The sequence below is a fragment of the Micropterus salmoides genome, unplaced genomic scaffold (assembly GCF_014851395.1).
Source record: "Micropterus salmoides isolate LMB-PRFRI ecotype aquatic unplaced genomic scaffold, ASM1485139v1 Ms_hic_scaffold_13, whole genome shotgun sequence".
NCBI lineage: Eukaryota > Metazoa > Chordata > Actinopteri > Centrarchiformes > Centrarchidae > Micropterus > Micropterus salmoides.
Window position 1 is genome coordinate 24,971,374 of NW_024040374.1, and position 19,734 is coordinate 24,991,107.

Sequence of the window (19,734 nt, forward strand, 5' to 3'; positions counted from 1 at the left end):
CACTGCTAGCATGAGGTGATGTTCTTAAATTGCTTGTTTTGTACTATTAATAGTCCACAACCAAATATATTCCATTTGCAATCATATAAAACAAAGAATCGCAGCATATCCTGACATTTGAGAAACTAGATTCAGCAAATGTGTTGACAAAAGAATGTCTTAACAAATGACATAAACAAATTAAGAATCATGATGTGAAAATGCTGAAATTGCTCATCCCAAAGGTAGAGCCTACACAGAGATTGAGTCTCTACGATTTCACAAGGGGAATAACCTCAATAGTACAGTATGACCCACACCACTAGTATTTACATAATGTGTAAATTTTCCGAGAAATAGTTCACAATAGTAATTTCATATTAATCTTTTCATTTCACACATCAGTGAGGCGCCTGTGTTGTCAGATGGCACCATGATTCACACACACACACACACACACACACACACCCACTTCACATTAAAATGTGCAATTGTCCAAGCTGCCTTTGACTAATATAGTGTTCCAAGACAGTCAGCTATGTCTTGGCTCTAATTTAATCAATTACCTTTTGGATAAATAAAACAAAATCTATTTAAACACAAGTACTTACTCCCTGTTTCAAATCTGGAAACACGACTCTAAATGAATGTTAAATCCGCTTCATAAAGTGATAATATGTCAATGTTGTGTTTACTGCTTGTTCTCCTGGCAAGTGGCCAACAAATCGGTTTAAATTTGAACTTTGAATTTCTAGTTTATCAACTTCTGACTATCTGAACACAGCTAGTGAACCCAGTCAGTACGTTTGTTAAAACAGATACATGTAAAATGGCAACTTATATTTGCTTATTGCAATATTTGCTTTTCTTAACTCATGTGCAGATACTGTACATAAGGGCAGATTAAAAGACGTACAATCAGGTAGCTGACTGACCTACTGTATCTGGATTGATAGTATCAGGTCCGCTGTCCTGCTCATCATTCTGAGCAAGAAACTGATTAATCTTCTACTTGTAACACTCTCAGCGTTCTGAGCAATTTACATGAAGAGCTTTCTCCTTAATCTATTCTTCTCTTATCTCATTCGTCTCCACAAGCCTTTCTTCCCGTTTCCTCATTTAGATTTGTTCTGTCTGCCAGTGAATGTGGAAGTGTGAGGTGACGAATAAAGAAATTATCTGACTCATAGTGTTGGGAGCCAGATGTGCATGAGACCCCATTAAATTGCACTTTTTGTTTGGTTGCAATGCAGAGTCAAATACCTCCTCTTTATTCTAAAGGAATAATCTTTTTTGGGGGATTTGATATTCACTAAGAGTTTGTTGTCAATTAAATCTCTACATGTTCAGTAGAGAGATGCAGGACATCTTATAAGCTTAGCCCAAAGAATCTTGGGAAAACAGCCAGCCCCCAATTAAAAGTAAAAAAAAACAAAAAAAACCCCAAAGTCCTCCAACCAATTCAAATTTTTGTATTTGCACATTATTTCTTGTTAGGTAGCAGACTAGTCAAAAATACATCTAAGAGTGACCTGGGTTATAATGACAGGATTTCAGAGATGTTGCAAGCAGTAACTGCAGCCAAGAAATGGCTTCAATGCTTAAGCTAGCTGCTTGTTAACCAATGTTTTCTACATGTTGAATGCACACAACATGTAAAGAAGACAACTGTGGAGATACTGAGATGCATAACTGTTCCCCTCATTAAACTTTAACACAGCACTAACAGAACTGAGAGGAAATGCAGAGTTGGGTAATAATTATCTGGCGGTTCATCACTAGAACAGCCCTCTTTCTCATACGCATCGTCATTTGAGCCGTTATTTATATAAAAATATTGATTAGAGCAGCGATTATTGTAGTGTTGAATGGTCCTTTTTATGGCTCTCAATTGTAACGTGTCGTTTATTGCTTTGTGGAGTTCATATTTATGGTTTTATATTATGTTACTTTGTGGGTATTTATATCTTTCGTAAACTGTGTTGGCTGATAAGGATGGGAGTCCTGTAATCTCCGTGAATTTTATGGATCAAACCTTGAACCTTCCAGTCTTTGTGCTAACCTTAGCTAAACATTGCCGGGTGCTAGATATTGACACTCAAATATGAAATTAATTTTCATCTCACTCTGTGGAAGAGATCAAAATAGGGAAATATTTTGGAGTGTCTGGCCATGAGCTTTAGACTGGCAGCTGAGAGCCTGAGCCATTAATGAAGATTCCCCCACCTGGGCATCGTATCTGGTGTGAAATATTTGGCTGCCAATGAAGGGTGTTGTGTCACATTTAGTGTGTTCGTCTGTTGTTTCCCGGCTCTCGAATTTCACATCCATTTTATGTTTACCATGTGTTTATCTCTCACCACAGATTCTGGACGTGCGCAATGTCATGGTGGTCGTGTCTCGATGGTATGGAGGTATTTTGTTGGGTCCTGACCGCTTCAAACACATCAACAACTGTGCTAGAAACATCCTGGTAGAGGAAGGATACACTGCCTCCATGGTGAGACACTCTCTGGGCTTCTTACGTATCACTCTGTCATCCTCCACTGACACATCATCAGTCAAATTCGACATTGCTGTCAGTTTACTGATGCTTGGAAACGCCTGGTATCTTGTAGTTTAATTGACCGTTACCCTCATGTTCCTCCATTTATCTGAAAACAAATTGAGGAGATTTTTTTTACCTATTTGACAACCAGAGTCCGTAAGTCAGAAGAGAAGAGTTCTTTCAATGCTGTCAGACAGTGTATAGTTACAGGTTATAGTGAGACATAGATTTATTATAATAATAATAATAAGTGTCTGCTCGGCTTGCTTTGTGTTTCCACAGGAACTCCTCAGTAGCTGTCACATTAGGGATACTGGTTCATTTAAAGTGTCTGGTGGCCATATTTTCTAGAGATCAAACACTCTCCTCGCTTTCAGCAGCCTGAAGTTAGACGCAGTCTGCTTTGAAGTCGTCTTTGTGTTCTGCAAAGTTATTCCATTGATTACACGATTGACCTTTGAGCTGCTGCCACAGATGGATTAAAGGTAGTGCAAACCTACCCTTAAAACTATCCTACTTCAAAACACTATCAACTCACTGTAAAAATCAGCACTTGATTTAATTCCTGTCCTGAAAGCCAAGCCTGGACTCTATGAAGCCACTGTCTGTGGATGGAGGGGATGCAGAGGAGCTTGTGTCCAAATCCCGAAGTGCTTTTCAAAATGATAAAATGACTAAAATTGATTCTTGAAAAAAAACAGCTTAGTTTTACTTAGCCGAAGCTGCCCGAAGCCTGTCCTAAGCTTGACAGGTCAGAAAAGCAGTGCATTCATTCAGAATCAGAATCAGCTTTAATGGACAGGTATGTGTACACATACGAGGAATTTTGCTCTGGTCTTACAGTGCTCTCAATGTATATACACAGAACAAGCAGCAGACTCAGACTACAGTGTACAGAGCATAAATATACACACCATAAACAAAAACAACAACATTTGACAGTAGTGAAGTGGAGCACAGTGTAAAGGATGCTATTTTTGCGCAGGAGTTATTGTACATGATGTAGGTGGATAGAATATACACTATATACAATACATACAATTTGAACAGCTACTAAATGACAAATAAATAATAATAAATAGTAAACAGTACAGGTCGATGTTAGACCTGATATGTACAGTCACGCATACCAGAATGTATTTTCAGTAACGTGCATGTGCACTTTAATGCCATGTTGGGACACTTAATTAGAAAACCAGATTTATCTTCACCCTTCAAATGTACAATATTTTCATACAGCAGAATAATACATCCCTAGGCTCATACACAGAAATCGTTAAATATACATTTTTATCAGAGATTGTTTAAAAGTTTAATCTATATTTCCCTCTGTCCAGCGTGGGGGGGCTGAAACTGTGACATTATGTAGTTTTAATGCCTTTTAAAATGAGTGAATCTCCGCAATGCTCCTAAACTATTTAAAAACTTGGAGGCACTCTGATTTTTTAAAGGTTAAATTGGGATCAAATGTTATTCTGGGATTGAATATTTTAGAATATAACCCAGACTTGGGTAGAGACAGTTTTTGATGAAAATTGCAAATACTTTGGACCCTTGAGATGTACCAGTTGAATCTATGAAGAGATGATGTTGTTGGAAACCCTGAACTTTCTTTTGTCCAAGTAAGCAGCTGGAATAAATAAATGGAATTCTGTGCCAGCACCTCATCGTGTTGGCCTATATGCATATTTGTGATAAAGTGTAAATGGGAAACAGGGAGAACATTTTTGCCGTAGGCAAATGCAAAATTAGATAAAATCTCTGAATACTTGGAGTGGATTTAGGAGGAAAATGAGCTGAACCACTAGTTTTACACTTCAGAAACTCACAAGAGGAGGGGTTTCTTTATATATATATATGTTTTATGATAATTGGGGACACAAACAACAACAAGTTTTAGAGAGTGACTGGTTTACAGCCCCATTGCAAACACCATATGAGCTTGGAAGGGGCTTTATGCATATAAAACTGCCCACATTTGTGACTCTGCTGTATAAAACAGAATAATCATTTATGCTTGCCTTTGGTCCAAGCTGTTGGGAGATTTACAAGTTGGCAGCCTGGATTGTCAGAGCAATTATTAGTGGAGGACGTTTTATAAGAGTGTTTAAGAATACAATGTTTAGTTTGATGCAATTATTAGAATATATTAAAACAGTATGGTGCGTGCCAATCAGTACATTGTCATTTGCACATTTCAGTAAGGATGGGAGACACAGCAGGAGTTTAGGCAAAAGTGTCTGTCAAAGATTGAGTCATGAGCTTTAAAACAGCACTCAAATGTTAAACATGGAAAAAGCTTTCGCACCATTAAGAGGAGTGCTAATGTAAGATGATCATTAGTCTGTTTGCTCTCTAATCCTTTCCTCTTGTTTCACAGGATGAGGCCACCAAATCAGCAGCGAAGACCAAAAAGTCCAAAAGCAAGAAGGCAAAATGAATTTCGAGAAGAAGAAAAAAGACTTTTATTCAGACATGTTTTCACAATATTGTGAAAAGGTAATTTTTAGCCGATTCAGATGTGTCTTAATAAAGACAAGAAGGGATTTCTCGCAATTATCCGAACAATTTATTCAAAATAACTTACGGTATTAAAATGTCTTTGTTAATAAATTGTTATTTCAGCTGGTCGCTTGAACTCTGGAATTTATATTGCACCATTTTAACTGAGAGGCCTTGAAATGAAATGTTTACAGTGTAACGTGTATAAACTATAACTTTTACATCAGCAGAACACAGTATTGATCCTCTTTTTTAGAAAGCGACATAATCACTATACACTTGAATAAGCAATATTCAGCCTTCAGGCGAATCCAATTGTGAAGAAAATTTACACACTGTACATTCAGCGTTTCCAGGAAATATGGTCAGTCAAACATCACAGCTTAACAAAATGAGGTTCACTACGTGAAGGTTTCACTGATACTCTCACTCACATAATTCACATGTCCCTTTTCCCCCAATGCATTTGACATCCACTTCAAGCCAGCTGACTATTCAGCCTTTCACGGTTGCGTGTTCTCTCAAAGCATTTACCTCACGTTGGCTTCTGTGGGATTTTGCCTCACCTCTCCATTTTGGTGTCACTCGATCCCTGGAAAGTCACAGTCTGCATATTAACCACTACAGGGTTGGCTTTAGGCAGGAGAGGAACTGCTTTCTAAAAAATACCCGGGGCTCGTCTGTGCACCTGGCAGTTTTCACAGCCACAACCTGATTATTGCGATATAAAAAAGTTTACTTTTATTAGTATCTTGAGGGAATAAAACTGATTGTTTGATCCAATAAGGGCATTTCATTTGAATGAGAACAGAAATGACACACAGGATTTCCTCCATGTCAGTGTACAAAACCGCCTGCTCATTTCAGCCCTTGATAATAATCACAGCTAATTCACTTAGCAGAGAGTTGTTCTCCCTGACAGGCTGTCATCACACTGAACCCATCATCTCAGCCTTAATCATATTTTTTAGTAGTTTGCGAAAAACTCATTTAACTAAATTCATACTTGAGGCTGAGGAGGATAATTAGCCAAGATTTCAGATTCCATCCATTCAGTTGTTCCTGTTGGTTGTGACGCCATACCTTGGGGAGAACTTTGCAATAGGTGTAGCTTGGCTCACGTAAGACTTTCATTGTTTTAGTAAAATCGAAGAAAAGCATGCAAGTATGGATCCCCAATGTGTAACGTTACAATAAATGTATTTCATCATTCTCACATTATTTACATATTATGTTTTATTAGAATTTGTATTCAAATCATGACAGAAATTATTTCAAATTGCCATTACCAAGTCAGATATTTCTTCTTAATGGCATTTTCCCTAATTTCTCCAAGTGGCTTTTTATTGATCACTTTTACTTCCTTGTACTACTGCCTTAAATAAACACACACATACATACATACATACATACACAGTCTTTCTTTATGGCTGCTCTACCTAATAGTATCTAGCTTGCAGTTAGCATGTGATTAGCTGAAAGGTGAAGTGAATGACTGACAGCTCCAAGGTCATGAAAAGTGACATTTAGTAGATAAACTGTGTCACTGGGGAAAAGGCAAGGAAAATTATGAAATAGGTTTTAGTTTTGTAAAATGGTGTTTTGAAATAAATAAAATTAACTTAAGAAAATAAAATATAGTAATAGTTTCAGTAATTTCTTAAATCATTTCAACATTTAGTGGTTCATAATTTACATAATTCATTAAAAATTAATTAATTAATTAAAAATGTTTTATTTATTTAGGATATTGAACGCACTGGGGCTCTATAGCTACTTAATCAGACTTTCATAAAAACGGCCATTTCGAGTAGGCCTAGTTTCTGTCATAACAATGAGATTATGTGTTGATTGGTTAATTTATTAAATAAGATATAATCCTGGAGAACAAAACCAAAGACGAGGAGTCTAGTTATTCCTCATGTCCTCAGGCTTTATCAAGTGGACTCATCATTGACCACTGACTCACTGAACTTGTTGCTTGGTGTAAATATCTGCCCATGGTGACTGGCTCTTGCAGTCATCCTGCTGGCTGCAGCTCGCATCGTTTCAACTCAGTCTGCTTCGCGCATCTGGACCACTTCATCTTTTGCTTGCGGACTTCATCCTTTGATCAGTGGCTGCCGTGCGAACAAAGAAACAGAACGTCAAGTGCGAGGAAATCACCCGAGTAAGACCGGAATTCTTCTTGTCTCCAAAATAAAAGCGTAAGCGTTTCACACCTCTTGGAAGACAGCATGCACATGCGGGAAATCTTTAGTGATTTGGAGGGTTCGGATCTGATGAACACCTGACACAATATTGTTTAAGATGGACTTGCACAGTAGACATTTCAATTGGCAACTGTTTAGTGTGCCCTTTAGGCTACATGTTGCCCTATCAGGGAATATTTTGAAAGACTGTAGGCCTAACTGTAATAGGACGCATAAAAATTGCTTCAATAATGCATATTTATGATAGCCTTCAATCTTTTGGAAAGCCTTGCCGTATTGTGCGTTTATTTGGGGGGGAAATACGACCGGATGTAGCTACTTACTTTCTGCAAACTTGGCATCGGAGACAAAAGTGTGCGCTCCGCGGTACCCGCACATTCAGCAGCCAGCACTTTCAATAAAGCGGCTGCCCAGAGAGGAGAGAGCGCACCCAGAGGATCTACAATTATTAATGAAGCTTTAATTTCAACTAGTTTCTCACCCAATCCCAGAATTGCTCGTGGGGGGAAATGGAAGATTTGGGGAAAGTATTTTAATGTAACCAGGTCTTCAGTCATGTTTGACTCCTTGGTAAAGTGGAAGGTTTGGGCGCGTGATTGGACTTGTGCGCTGTTTCCGTGCGTGAAATGAAAAGGGTCTACAATGGTTTTGGGTTTACATTAACTATGGGAGCCCAGATTCTGGAGTCCAACTCCAGCGGCAACTTGACTCCTGCGGTGTCTGAGGCTGGGATTGTCCTCCCGGGCTACCTGGCGGTGATCTTATCGGTCCTCATGGTGACTCTGGTTGTCGTTGTGGTGGCTGGAAACGCACTGGTCATCATGGCTTTCATTGTGGATAAAACCCTGAGAAATCAAAGCAACTACTTCTTTCTGAACCTTGCTATATCTGATTTTCTCGTGGGTGAGTTGGTGACTCTTCATCTTCTTCTTTGTGTCTCATCTGTCAGTTCGCTCAAATTCGGCTCTTTCAAGTCTTTTGTTCCTCCCTATGAATGAAAACCCAATTAAAGGCTATTTGTTCACGCCCCACACATATTTTAATTTCCATACAGTATAATCATAGTGAGTCACTAGTGTGAAAATAGTTTAGGGTGACCCAATCGTCCTTTATGCTTCATTCCTGTGTTACATTAACATGGAGCATTTGAAGCATCCACATATTTTATTTTTGTAAGTCGTTCACACTCCACTTATTGTGCTGCTGTTATCTGCATCATTAGATAAATTACACCCTTCTCTTTAATGAAATCACCCATGCAGACTGCACTCCAAAATGTATTTCACTTCATGTCTGCAGGGGTTTGTGTAGATAACATGCAGTAACCAGGAATTTTTTTCTGTCACATGTTATGGGTCTCACATCCAGGCTGTGAATGTTAATACAGTAGTGGTTTGAGCTTTGAATCATCATGCAGTGTGTGTGTGTGTGTGTGCCTGTTCCAGGGGCCTTCTGCATCCCGGTGTACATCCCGTACAACCTGACAGGCCGGTGGATGCTGGGTAAAGGTCTCTGCAAGGTGTGGCTTGTCATGGACTACCTGCTCTGCAGCGCCTCAGTCTTCAACATTGTCCTCATTAGTTATGACCGCTTCCTGTCAGTCACAAGAGCAGTAAGTACAGGCTTTGGAGGTGCTCATTACCACACGCACCCAGACACGCAATTGACATGCTACCACAGTCTAATCTACAATGTGCAGTTTGCTCTGCAGCGAGAAGTCATTGACATTAACAGCTTTATTCCTTTAAAGCAGTGTCTGGCTGTAATTTGGTCCAGTCAATCTGAACACTCCCTGGTTAACTTGGTAAGTAAATAGTATGAATGCAAACATTAGCAGTCAACTCAGCTGTCTGTATATGGGCGAATATTATTCAGTTAAAGGGGCACACTCCACAGATTTCACACAACATGAGAAGCACTACTCCGTCCATAAACAGTTTTATAAAGTCTTCTGTCGCTCTGGAGGAGCTTTTCAAAGTTTAGAAAACTAACTTGATGATGTCACAGTCATCAGGTCTGGGGGACTTGAGACTTATATTCAGTGGGGTTTGCAAGAAGTTGACATTTAAGAGGCAGGCTGTGTCTAATGAAACATACAATGCAATATGGACATACTCAAAACTAAAATTCAGGATACCCTTCCCTCTACTGCTTCGATTTTGTGCATTCTTCTTTTTTTTCCCATCTGTCCCCCAAATATGTGGAGGGAAATAGCTGGAGTGCACCTTTCAAACAGGTTTTAACCAGAACAAGAAGAGCCAGATTCTTATTGCATCTATTGTAAAGTGTAAATCACTGTAAAATCTGCTAAAATCTTCAGTTGGTTGATTTTTTTTAATTCAGTGTCCCACATATGGTCAGTATTGGTCTTCAAGTATAACATTTCTGTTCATTTGTGCATGATTGGCATAAAACAGAAATGTTTCCAAGTGGATAATTTTAATGGTCCCGCTGCCTGCGTTATTTTTAATTTACTAAATTTGTTTGCCGCCACATTTACAGAACAAGAATTTATATTAGCCGCTTACTAAGCGGTGTACGGTAACAATTGCTTTTGGTTGATGGTTCAGTAGATTAACTGGAAATCTTATTTATTTATTCATCAATTTTCAATCCGTAGAAAGATTTCTCTTATTTACAATGGAAATAGGGAGTCCGACCACTTGAGACTGGGGCCAGAATCACTTATTAGCATCATGAAGTGGCTGTATTTCATTACATATTGACTCAGAGAAGTGGGCTTTTTTAAGTTGCTCATTAACCACGGTCACAGTAGCAGCATCATTGTCTCACAGTGACATACCAAGCTGTTGCACCCGCAGACAGACATTTGAGGGTTCTGAGGCAAAGAAAAGATCAAAAACAACAGCAAACAATAAAAGAGAGACTGGTAAATAGTGGAGCCCTGCTAAATGATAGAGTTTAGACTGAGAAGAGGTGAAGTGAAAATTGAGCCAGTGCAAAGAGAATGAGTGACGGGTGAGGAGGCGGGGGGGAGTGGATCGGGAGGAACCAGATGTCTCTTTTACTCTTGCGTTGCATCAGTGAATGTGGCTCTAAGCCCGACATTCCCCTTCTCTCTTCGGCTTCAGTGACACACACACGGCGGAAGAAGATCCTCATGAGTGGGTTTTATTCACAGCATCTCTATGCTGCTCTGAGGCAGCACAATACAAACAGGGCTTCAATTGAAGAGCAGAAGCAAGTGCGTTTGTCAGCCTGTTTGTATGTGAGCAGCTGTGGCTGTTTCAAATGTAACAAATAGTGTCATTGTGTATCGCTGTGAGTCACACCTGTGCCTCTCTTTTGACCCAGGTTAAATACAGAGCACAGCGAAACATGACCCGCCAAGCTGTGTTCAAGATGGTGGCGGTGTGGGTGCTAGCCTTCCTCCTCTACGGCCCTGCCATCATCTTCTGGGAGATGATCGTCGGCCAGAGCGTTGTCCCGGCTCACGAGTGCTATGCTGAGTTTTATTTCACCTGGTACTTCCTGCTCAGCGCTTCAACGTTTGAGTTCTTCACCCCGTTTGTGTCTGTAGCTTTCTTGAACCTCAGCATTTACCTGAACATCCACCGCAGGAACAAGAAAGGAGGAGCCCACGTCGAGGACGACGCCAAGATGCAGAGGACCAGTAAGAAGCACAGAGAAGGAGGAGGCTGGTCTGTGTTTTTCGTGAAGACTCGCAAGGTGTCGTCCAGCGAGCCTACTGCTATTTCTGCAGTTATCGAGGACGACGATGTCCTGTCCCCTTCCTCCTGCGGGGACCCTAATACCAGTCAGATATTCATGCAGAGGGAGAGGTTCTCTCCTACCAGAAAAAACTCCAGGCTGTTTCAGCACACGGCCTCCTGCACGGCACCCAGCCACAGGACACAGGCATCTCGACTTTTACGTGACAAAAAGATCGCCAAATCTTTGGCCATTATTGTCTGCATTTTTGGGATTTGCTGGGCTCCTTATACTCTACTCATGATCATTCGCGCCGCCTGTAGCGGTACATGTGTGGCGAACTACTGGTACGAGATTACATTCTGGCTCCTGTGGCTGAACTCTGCCATCAACCCGTTCTTGTACCCTCTGTGTCACAGCAGCTTTCGAAGGGCTTTCTCAAAGATACTGTGTCCTAAAAGACAGTCAGTCCAGCCTCAGATTGAGGTTCAGTCTTGTTAGATGAACTCAACTCCACGTCCATGCTTTATAAATGCAGTAACTGTTGTTGGTCAAAAAATCCATATACTGTTCTTCCATCCCAAAAATGTTTGCAATCAAGTGAGATGTACGAGATTTGTCACAACATATCTGACAGCAATAGGACAATTCAACATAGAATACATGAAAAATGTGCAAAAAAATGCAGTTATAATATACTAAATGACAGGGTAAAGCAGTGGATTCCACTTTACAAGCGGATATAATTGCCCTTGATTAAAGCGCCCCTCAAAGCCGATGTCAGATTTTTTTTGTGTACCTCTTCATTTTAAAATGTATGCTAATTTCCACAGACAATCTTCACAAGTAGGACAGGAAGGAGTGATGTGGTTTAGGCTTTCTCACCACTCAGTTCTTTATGTGCTGAAGGCTGCGAAATGATGACTTATGTAGCCAGAAAGAATTTGATGACCATAATTTAGTCTAAGACATTATACAAGAAGCAATGCACACCCAGCTTTTCACAGGGCTGCTGTGATGAGAAAACCTTTCAACTCCTATTTAGATCAAATTGATGTGAAGGAAGGATGTTATGGTCTTTTATGGCTTTAGAAAGTTTCATAAATTCCCTGCATATGAAACATTTTCACTTTAGAGTTTTAAATGCGCCATTTGAAACAGAAGGCCTTTTGCTTATGTCTTCAAAAAGGTACTTTGCAGTTTCAAGCTTTTCATCATGCAACAATAGGATGGCAAATGTTGCATCCTCAAAGTTCAAAGCACCTGAGAAGAAGAGAATAGCATGTATTTGTTTACTGAGTGAACTGTTATCACAGTGATGTTTTATTTCATTTCATCTGGGCTGAGGGCAGGGCGAATCAGCTGTTATCTGCCAACCCTGAATGTGCACTTAGTTTTAAAAAGGTGTGCTTGTTGATGTTGACAAATGTACAGCATTATAAAATGAGCGCAGTATCAAAACTTTTGTAAAATATTATCAGTGCCAAGCTAGATGGTTGCGTGCAGCAAGTGCAGTATTTATTGAAAGACGTTACTAGTTTATACCACCCAAACTACTTTGTATCTTGGCTATGAATGTGTGTTGGTCTAAGTAGAGAAAGAAAGAATAAAAAGAAGATTGCCTACAGCCTTCGTAACTGTACATGTTTTTGGTCAGATTTGGAACACAGGTAGAGGGCACAGAGGGAATAGTTTGACATTTTGGGAAGTACCACTATTTGCTTTTTTTGCCAAGAGTTAGTCGTGATTAACGTACTCGTGTCTGTACGTTAACTATGAAGGTACAACAAGCAGCCGGTTAGGTTAGCTTAGCTCAGCATAAAGGAAACTGACACAGGTCAACATCTAGCTTGGCTATGTCTGAAGGTAACAAAATCTGCCTACCAGCACCTGGCAGTTGTGTTTACACAGGCGAGGTGAGGAAAGTAAATGGAAAGAGGAAATTAGATTTGCCCGAAACGAAGACGTGACACAAGTTGAAAATCTTTAAACTTGAGCAAATAATTTGTGCTCATGAGCCCAAGGTTTTAAACTGCTTCATAAAGACATGGCTATGCGAGGAAAAAAGATAATAAAATATAATTAATATAATTAAAATAATTAAAAATATTGTGGCTAGTTCTGAGATCTGTCAGAGGCTGAGGTGAACGTAAAAACTGAGGCACGTTCCCACACGCATGGCGCCTGCGTCTGTTGTAAGCAGTAAGCTATTGGCTGTTTGACTGCATGAATAGTCCAGCGGGGAAATTTGCATGTTTAACAAAATGTTAAACTACTTTGTTTTGTGAGCAGTGAAAGGTATGTTATTTGTTCTGGTTCTTCTGACAAGCTAGTATAAAATGAGACTGAAATGGTTCAGTCATGAGAGCAATCTTGTTATAGTGTGTGTGAACAGTGGTGAATGGATGTGTTTGATACATACCTGGAAAATTATTGTTGACACCATCAAATCAAATACAGAGGAATATTGAAGGCTCGGGTTCTCACACCAGGTAGTGCTGTGAAAATAAGGAGTTCATCTTTTAAAGAAGGCTGTTAAGCTTTTATTATTTTATAACAAGTACAAGATAAGTGAAAGGGGTGACAGAACTGCAAGGCATTGACCTTTGTTACATATTTTCAGCACAAATGAACAGAAACAAAACATGTCCGGAAAAGCATCCTTAGGGATTTAAGACAAGCCAGGAAACGACAGTATTGCTCTGCCCTGTGGGACATTTTACTCTGAGAACCATGGGAGACACATACAAGCAAGCAATTCATGGAGTTCACTGGATGATGCCGTCTCCCAGTCAACATACTTCAATATTATTACATCAATACTCCTGTAAAGTTTAGATGGCAAGTTCAGGAGTGTGTCATTTTTAACACAAGAACAGATGCAGAAGATCAGCGTCTATCAAAGCATTTAGTAATTTCTTTCTGTCTGTTAATGGTTTTAACATCTCAGTTAAACTTTGGAACAGCTCCCATCATCAGATTTTCCATCTCTACTTCTGACTCTACATACAACATTAAGTGGCTTTTGTTTTAAGAAAGTCCCTTCTCTTAAAACACCATCAAGGAAAAAAAGCATTTTTTTGTCACCCACAGTGCCGAGAGCTCTTGAGGATAAGTACATTTTGCGGTTGATATGGTGGTGGTGTTCTCCGACTGACCCCATTTAATAATAGTGGTTTAAATGCGGTCGCTGTGGGTATGGATAGACATTTTGTGCCTGTATAAACCACAGCTGAAAAGTGAAAATGCTTTCCCTAAACAGATCCAAAAAATGACACACATGAATGAGACACATGAGACACAACTGTCATACGCACGTCATAATTCATCCAACCATCTGATAGAATGGAAATAGACTTCGGAGTCGAGGAGTAAAAGTGGCTATTTCTCACTCCCAAAACGGGTGACAAAGTCAATTTGGAGGCATTTCTTAAAAGGTCAGCAGAGGATGAGATGAATAGACTGTGGTTTAGGTGACCTGTGCAGAGACACAGGTGGACCTGCAAATTGAAAACAAATTGCTCAGTGCGAGTATTGGCATTGTTTCTGTGCGCTGTGGGAGACCTAAGAACCAATATTCACAGCCTTTCAAAAAGAAAATTGGAAGTGGTTCACATCCTTCTGGTTCATGTTTGGACTGCTCTGGGACACAAATGTAGTGACAGTAATATAATTATTATTAAAATATCTGCGAACACAAAACCAAATAAGCTCCTCGAGGACTGGAGAGTGAATAGGCAGACCTCTGGCTTTTTAGAATAGATGATAGATTCACATACAGGGAGCACAAATGTAGCTGCTGCTCACCGAACAAGACAGCATGTGGTTTGAAGATGATAAGCTACATGCTAATGCAAGTAATTTGGAGAAAACAAAAGAAATACAACCCTTGAGTATATTTCAATAGGAATGGGCTTTTAAATGTAGTGTCCCACTGCTCGCTTTGTTTGTTTTGGGTAGCTCTACAGGGTAGTACAATATTCACAGTCACAATTAAAGCTGTTTAAAGAACTGGCAGAATACAACAGCTGAGTGTAAGATTAATGCTGAGACTGTGAAAGCATTTCTCCAAGAAAATGAAGTAGTTGATTAAAGATTTATTTCCTACTATACACACTACCACGCGAGTGCCCCGCAGGCACTGATAATGCTGTTATTGACTCTTTTTGCGGGATTCAAACAGCGCAAAAACATTGATTTTATGGAGGGATAGTTTCTACATCCACAGAAACTAGATGAAAAACAAAACGGTGAACGTAGGGAGCAGCATCCTGCTGCTCACACTCATTGAGGTCAGCGTAAAAAAATACATAGACTTCTCAGCCAGAGTTCTTAATTAACCCTTGCGCCCTAAACATGCTAATTGCCTGCAGAGAAACACTCCACTTCATATCAGCGTTTCTGTTTAACTTGTTAATTGCTGCAAATTACTCTTCCGATTTGGGCCAACAATGTCTTGAACTTATTTAAGTAAAATTGTAGGTGAGGATGTGAAAATGTAGTGTTACATTCAACTTTTAAAACAATACATTGCTGTCTTTCAGGTCTCTAAAGTCTCAGATTCAGAGTTGGTGCTCATCTGCTGTTATTAGTGAAGCTGTGTCAGGCTGAGTGACAGTCAATGAAGGGACACAGACAGGAAACATCCCACTTGTCTTTTCTGTGACATTGCTGGGCAGTTTCTTGGAAATATTTGTTAGTCATGTACCTCAGTTGTCAAACGGACATGCTGATGTTAAAGCATCTAGAAATTGTTAAATTTATAAAAATGACACTGTAAAAACAATGTGTATCGCTCATAGTGATGAAACTACAGAGAATTATCACATGAATCTGCAGGCCTCGTGGGATTCCTAGAGCTTCATAGCAAATTTCACTGTTTAGCCCACATCTTTAATGTTCTGGTTCACTCTCGTCGCTCTCATAACATGTTTTAGGAATTAGGATGAATGCAAAGCCGGAGAGAGCCCAAATGCAAGACACTGGAGAGCTGACATACAGTTCAGGATTTTAATCCAAAACTCACAGGTAGTGGAAACTGGCAAAAGCCAAATACAGAAAGGGTAGTACAGCAACAGGCAGAACACTCATCTCACAACAATGACCAGACACAAACTAAAGAAACTAGCAAACCTATATACAATGACTAACAAGCAGGGCGAGCACAACAGAGGTGACAGGCAATCAGGACAATCAAGCACACAGACACACAAGCAGGCAGAGTGATCACAGGGGAAACAGGTAGACAGGCAGGCAGAGAGATAACAGGGGACACAGGTAGACAGGTAGGCAGAGAGATAACAGGAGAAACAGACAAAACACAGGTAACAAAAAGACCAGACACGAATCTAACGAGAACCCATAACACAGACAGACCAGAAACATGACATGGAACACAGACTGAAACACCAACAATACAGATAGACTACAAACAAACAGGTTGCTAAAAGGCCAAGAATCAAACAACAAAAACACAACTAGAACAGGACAAACAGGAAAACCAAATTATAAACTTAATAATGAGGACAGAACAGACTAAAGCAGAATGTTCAAAATCAGATTAAATAATGAAACTGGCAAAGGACATAGACTCCTAGCAGACAGACAGAACCCAAGCACGATGGTACGGAAACTAATAACAAACATCAGACGGGAACAGAACTAAACAAGAACTAAGGCAGGCACCGATATACCAAAAAGACAGATCAGACCAGAACAACCACACAGAACAAGCAGAAGACAGAACAACATAGACAAACTCCAGAAGACACAAACAGACAGGACTAGAGTAGACTGGACACAAGACAACAGACAGACGGCACTGAAAAACAACATACTAAAACAACAGATACTGAACTGACCAAATAACAAAAACCCACAGAGAACTAAACGAGACAGAGCAGACAGGCAGGATTGTGACAGTTTTATTGACAATAGCCCTAAAAACCCACTGTACACTAGCTACTAGTTGATGGACAAAGCTACAGATGGTGAACATGGTGAAGCAATTAGTAGCTAAAGAGCCAGATATTTCCCTCAGGAGTTGGCAGAGACCAAAAACAGAGCTAAAATGAGAGAATATTGGACATCATTCATAATATTGCTTTGTCACTACTGGATGTGTAAATAAGCAATATTTGCGCTGTCACCTTAATACGTAATAATTTCCACTGGACAAATAAATCAGTTCAGTCGGGACAACTTTCATCCAAGAAACTGATATTTGCATTGCAGTAAGTTATGTTTGATGGTGTGGCTCTGTGTTTTGGGAGCACCTCCCTTCCATTCCACGTGCCTACTTTGAAAGCCATAAAGCTAGACTATTGTCATCTCAGGTGTTGTCGTCCAACACCAATGCTTTCAGAAAAAGTGTTATTTAAAGGTACCCTTGAGCGTCTGTGTGAGACGCCCCGGGTGCGTCTCTATAGCTATACGAAACTATACCCCGGAACTAGGAACCATTGGAGGGACTCCCACACAAAAAAGCTGCTTTAATTGTCAAGCACAGCCAATAGTTTTTCATTATATTCCAGTCAAATCTGATGTTCATTTATAAATTTTACTCATGGGTAGTGGTTACAAATAATGATGCCTGTGCATCGCTTTGTACGGCGTATAGGCCTACAGCCTACGTCAGCTGGTCTAATCTTCAGAGGTCTTTAGACCGTGGTGGAAACACACACAACAGTGGTCTGAAGGAATCTTTTAGTTCCTTGAAAAGTAGATCCGGGGACTTCTAATTTTTGTCGAAACATGGCTTATGAGACGCTCCCAGATGCGTTGGTATGAGACACTTTAGTGTGCTAAAGGTGATGACAGCCCCCTGAAGCCCCCTACCCTTACCATAACCATCACTGACACTTCAGTCATGACCCAGCCTTCATGACCGTAGGTGAGGGTATGGACGAAAATCGACCAATAGATCGAGAGCTTTGCCTTACGGCTCAGCTCTCTTTTCGTCACAACGGTGCGGTAAAGCAGGTCCAATACCGCCCCGCTGCTCCGATTCTCCCCTCACTCGTGAACAAGACCCTGAGGTACTTGAAGTCCTTCACTTGGGGTAAGGACTCATTCCCTACCTGGAGTCGGCACTTCACCGGTTTCCTGCTGAGAACCATGGCCACAGATTTAGAGGTGCTAATCCTCATCCCAACTGCTTCGCACTCTGCTGCAAACCGATCCAGTGAGAGCTGAAGGTCACGGACCGATGATGCCATCAGGACCACATCATCCGCAAAAAGCAGTGACGAGATCCCAAGCCCACCGAACCGCAGCCCCTCCTCGCCATGACTACGTCTCGATATCCTATCCATGAATATCACAAACAGGATTGGTGACAAAGCGCAGCCCTGGCGAAGGCCAACCCTCACCTGGAAAGAGTCCGATTTACTGCCAAGTACTCAGACACAGCTCTCGCTTTGGATGTACAGGGATTGGATAGCCCTGAGAAGGGCCCCCCTCACCCCATACTCCCGCAGCACCTCCCACAGTATCTCCCGTGGGACCCGGTCATATGCCTTCTCCAGATCTACAAAGCACATGTAGACTGGATGGGCATACTCCCAAGCCCACTCCAGGATCCTTGTGAGAGTAAAGAGCTGGTCAGTTGTTCCACGACCGGGACGAAAAACCGCATTGTTCCTCTTCGATCTGAGGTTCGACAATCGGCCGAACCCTCCATTCCAGCACCTTGAAGTAGACTTTACCGGGGAGGCTGAGAAGTGTGATACCCCTGTAATTGACACACACTCTCTGGTCCCCATTTTTGAACAGTGGAACCACCACCACAGTCTGCCACTCCTTGGGCACTGTACCCGACTTCCACGCAATGTTAAAGAGACGTGTCTCATCCAAGACAGCCCCTCCACACCCAAAGCTTTTAGCATTTCTGGGTGGATCTCATCAATCCCTGGGGCTTTGCCACTGTGGAGTTGTTTGACTACCTCAGTGACTTCCTCCAGGGAAATTGATGAGAAACCCAAATCACCCTCCATCTCTGCCTGTACTAGAGAGGGCGTGTCAGTCTGATTTAGGAGTTCCTCAAAGTGTTCCTTCCCCCGCCCAATTACCTTCCCAGTTGAGGTCAACAGGGTCCCATCCTTACTGTACACAGCTTGGATGGTTCCCCGCTTCCCCCTCCTGAGATGGCGGACAGTTCTCCAGAAACACTTTGGTGCCGACTGAAAGTCCTTCTCCAACTATAAAGTCTTCTCCGAACTTCTCCACCACGGTGTTCGAGGGTTACCGCACCTTGAGGCACCTAAGACCTTGAGACCACAGCCTTTCACTGCAGCTTCAGCAATAGAGGTTTTGAACATTGCCTACCCATGTTCAATGTCCCCAACCTCCACAGGGATGCCAGAAAAGCTCCGCTGGAGGTTTGAGTTGAAGATCTCACGGACAGGGGCCTCCTCCAGACGTTCCCAGTTCACCCGCACTACCCATTTGGGCTTACCAGGTCTGTCCAGAGTCTTCCCCCACCCCCTGACCCAACTCACCACCAGATGGTGATCAGTTGACAGCTCCGCCCCTCTCTTCACTCGAGTGTCCGAAACATGCGGCCTCAAATCAGATGAAACGATTACAAAATCGATCATCGATCTTCAACCTAGGGTGCTCTGATATAATGTACACGTATGAGCATCCCTATGCTCAAACATGGTGTTCGTTATAGACAATCCATGAGTAGCACAGAAGTCTAATAACAAACACCCACTCGGGTTCAGATCGGGGGGGGCGTTCCTCCCGATCACGCCTTTCCAGGTATCTCCATCACTGCCCACATGCGTGTTGAAGTCTCCCAGCAGAACTATGGAGTCC

At 41.2% G+C, this 19,734-nt stretch overlaps 2 protein-coding genes across 3 annotated transcripts; both read left to right on the top strand.

The window, feature by feature from the left end:
* Positions 1 to 2,344: 2,344 nt before the first annotated feature.
* On the top strand, positions 2,345 to 5,165 carry impact (impact RWD domain protein; the record flags this gene model as incomplete). Its single annotated transcript, XM_038716479.1, is given in 2 exon segments — positions 2,345 to 2,479; positions 4,908 to 5,165. Coding segments are annotated over 2 exon segments (195 nt in total), but the record flags the coding sequence as incomplete, so codon positions are not given.
* Positions 5,166 to 7,632: 2,467 nt separating this feature from the next.
* On the top strand, positions 7,633 to 12,622 carry LOC119901053 (histamine H3 receptor). Of its 2 annotated transcripts, XM_038716480.1 has the most exons (4): positions 7,633 to 8,145; positions 8,688 to 8,854; positions 8,993 to 9,046; positions 10,558 to 12,622. In XM_038716480.1, the coding sequence occupies exons 1-4, from the start codon at positions 7,869 to 7,871 to the stop codon at positions 11,413 to 11,415; spliced, it is 1,356 nt and encodes a 451-aa protein (XP_038572408.1). In that variant the 5' UTR covers positions 7,633 to 7,868; the 3' UTR covers positions 11,416 to 12,622. The 2 variants fall into 2 exon arrangements, with proteins under 2 accessions (XP_038572408.1, XP_038572409.1); XM_038716481.1 differs by lacking the exon at positions 8,993 to 9,046.
* The last annotated feature ends 7,112 nt before the right edge of the window (positions 12,623 to 19,734 follow it).

Bases quoted from the DNA above. Each gene is read 5' to 3' on its own strand.
- LOC119901053 (XM_038716480.1), top strand. From the start codon at position 7,869: ATGAAAAGGGTCTACAATGGTTTTGGGTTTACATTAACTATGGGAGCC. The intron at 8,146-8,687 runs GTGAGTTGGTGA...TGCCTGTTCCAG, and splicing joins TATATCTGATTTTCTCGTGG to GGGCCTTCTGCATCCCGGTG. The intron at 9,047-10,557 runs GTAAGTAAATAG...CTTTTGACCCAG, and splicing joins AACACTCCCTGGTTAACTTG to GTTAAATACAGAGCACAGCG.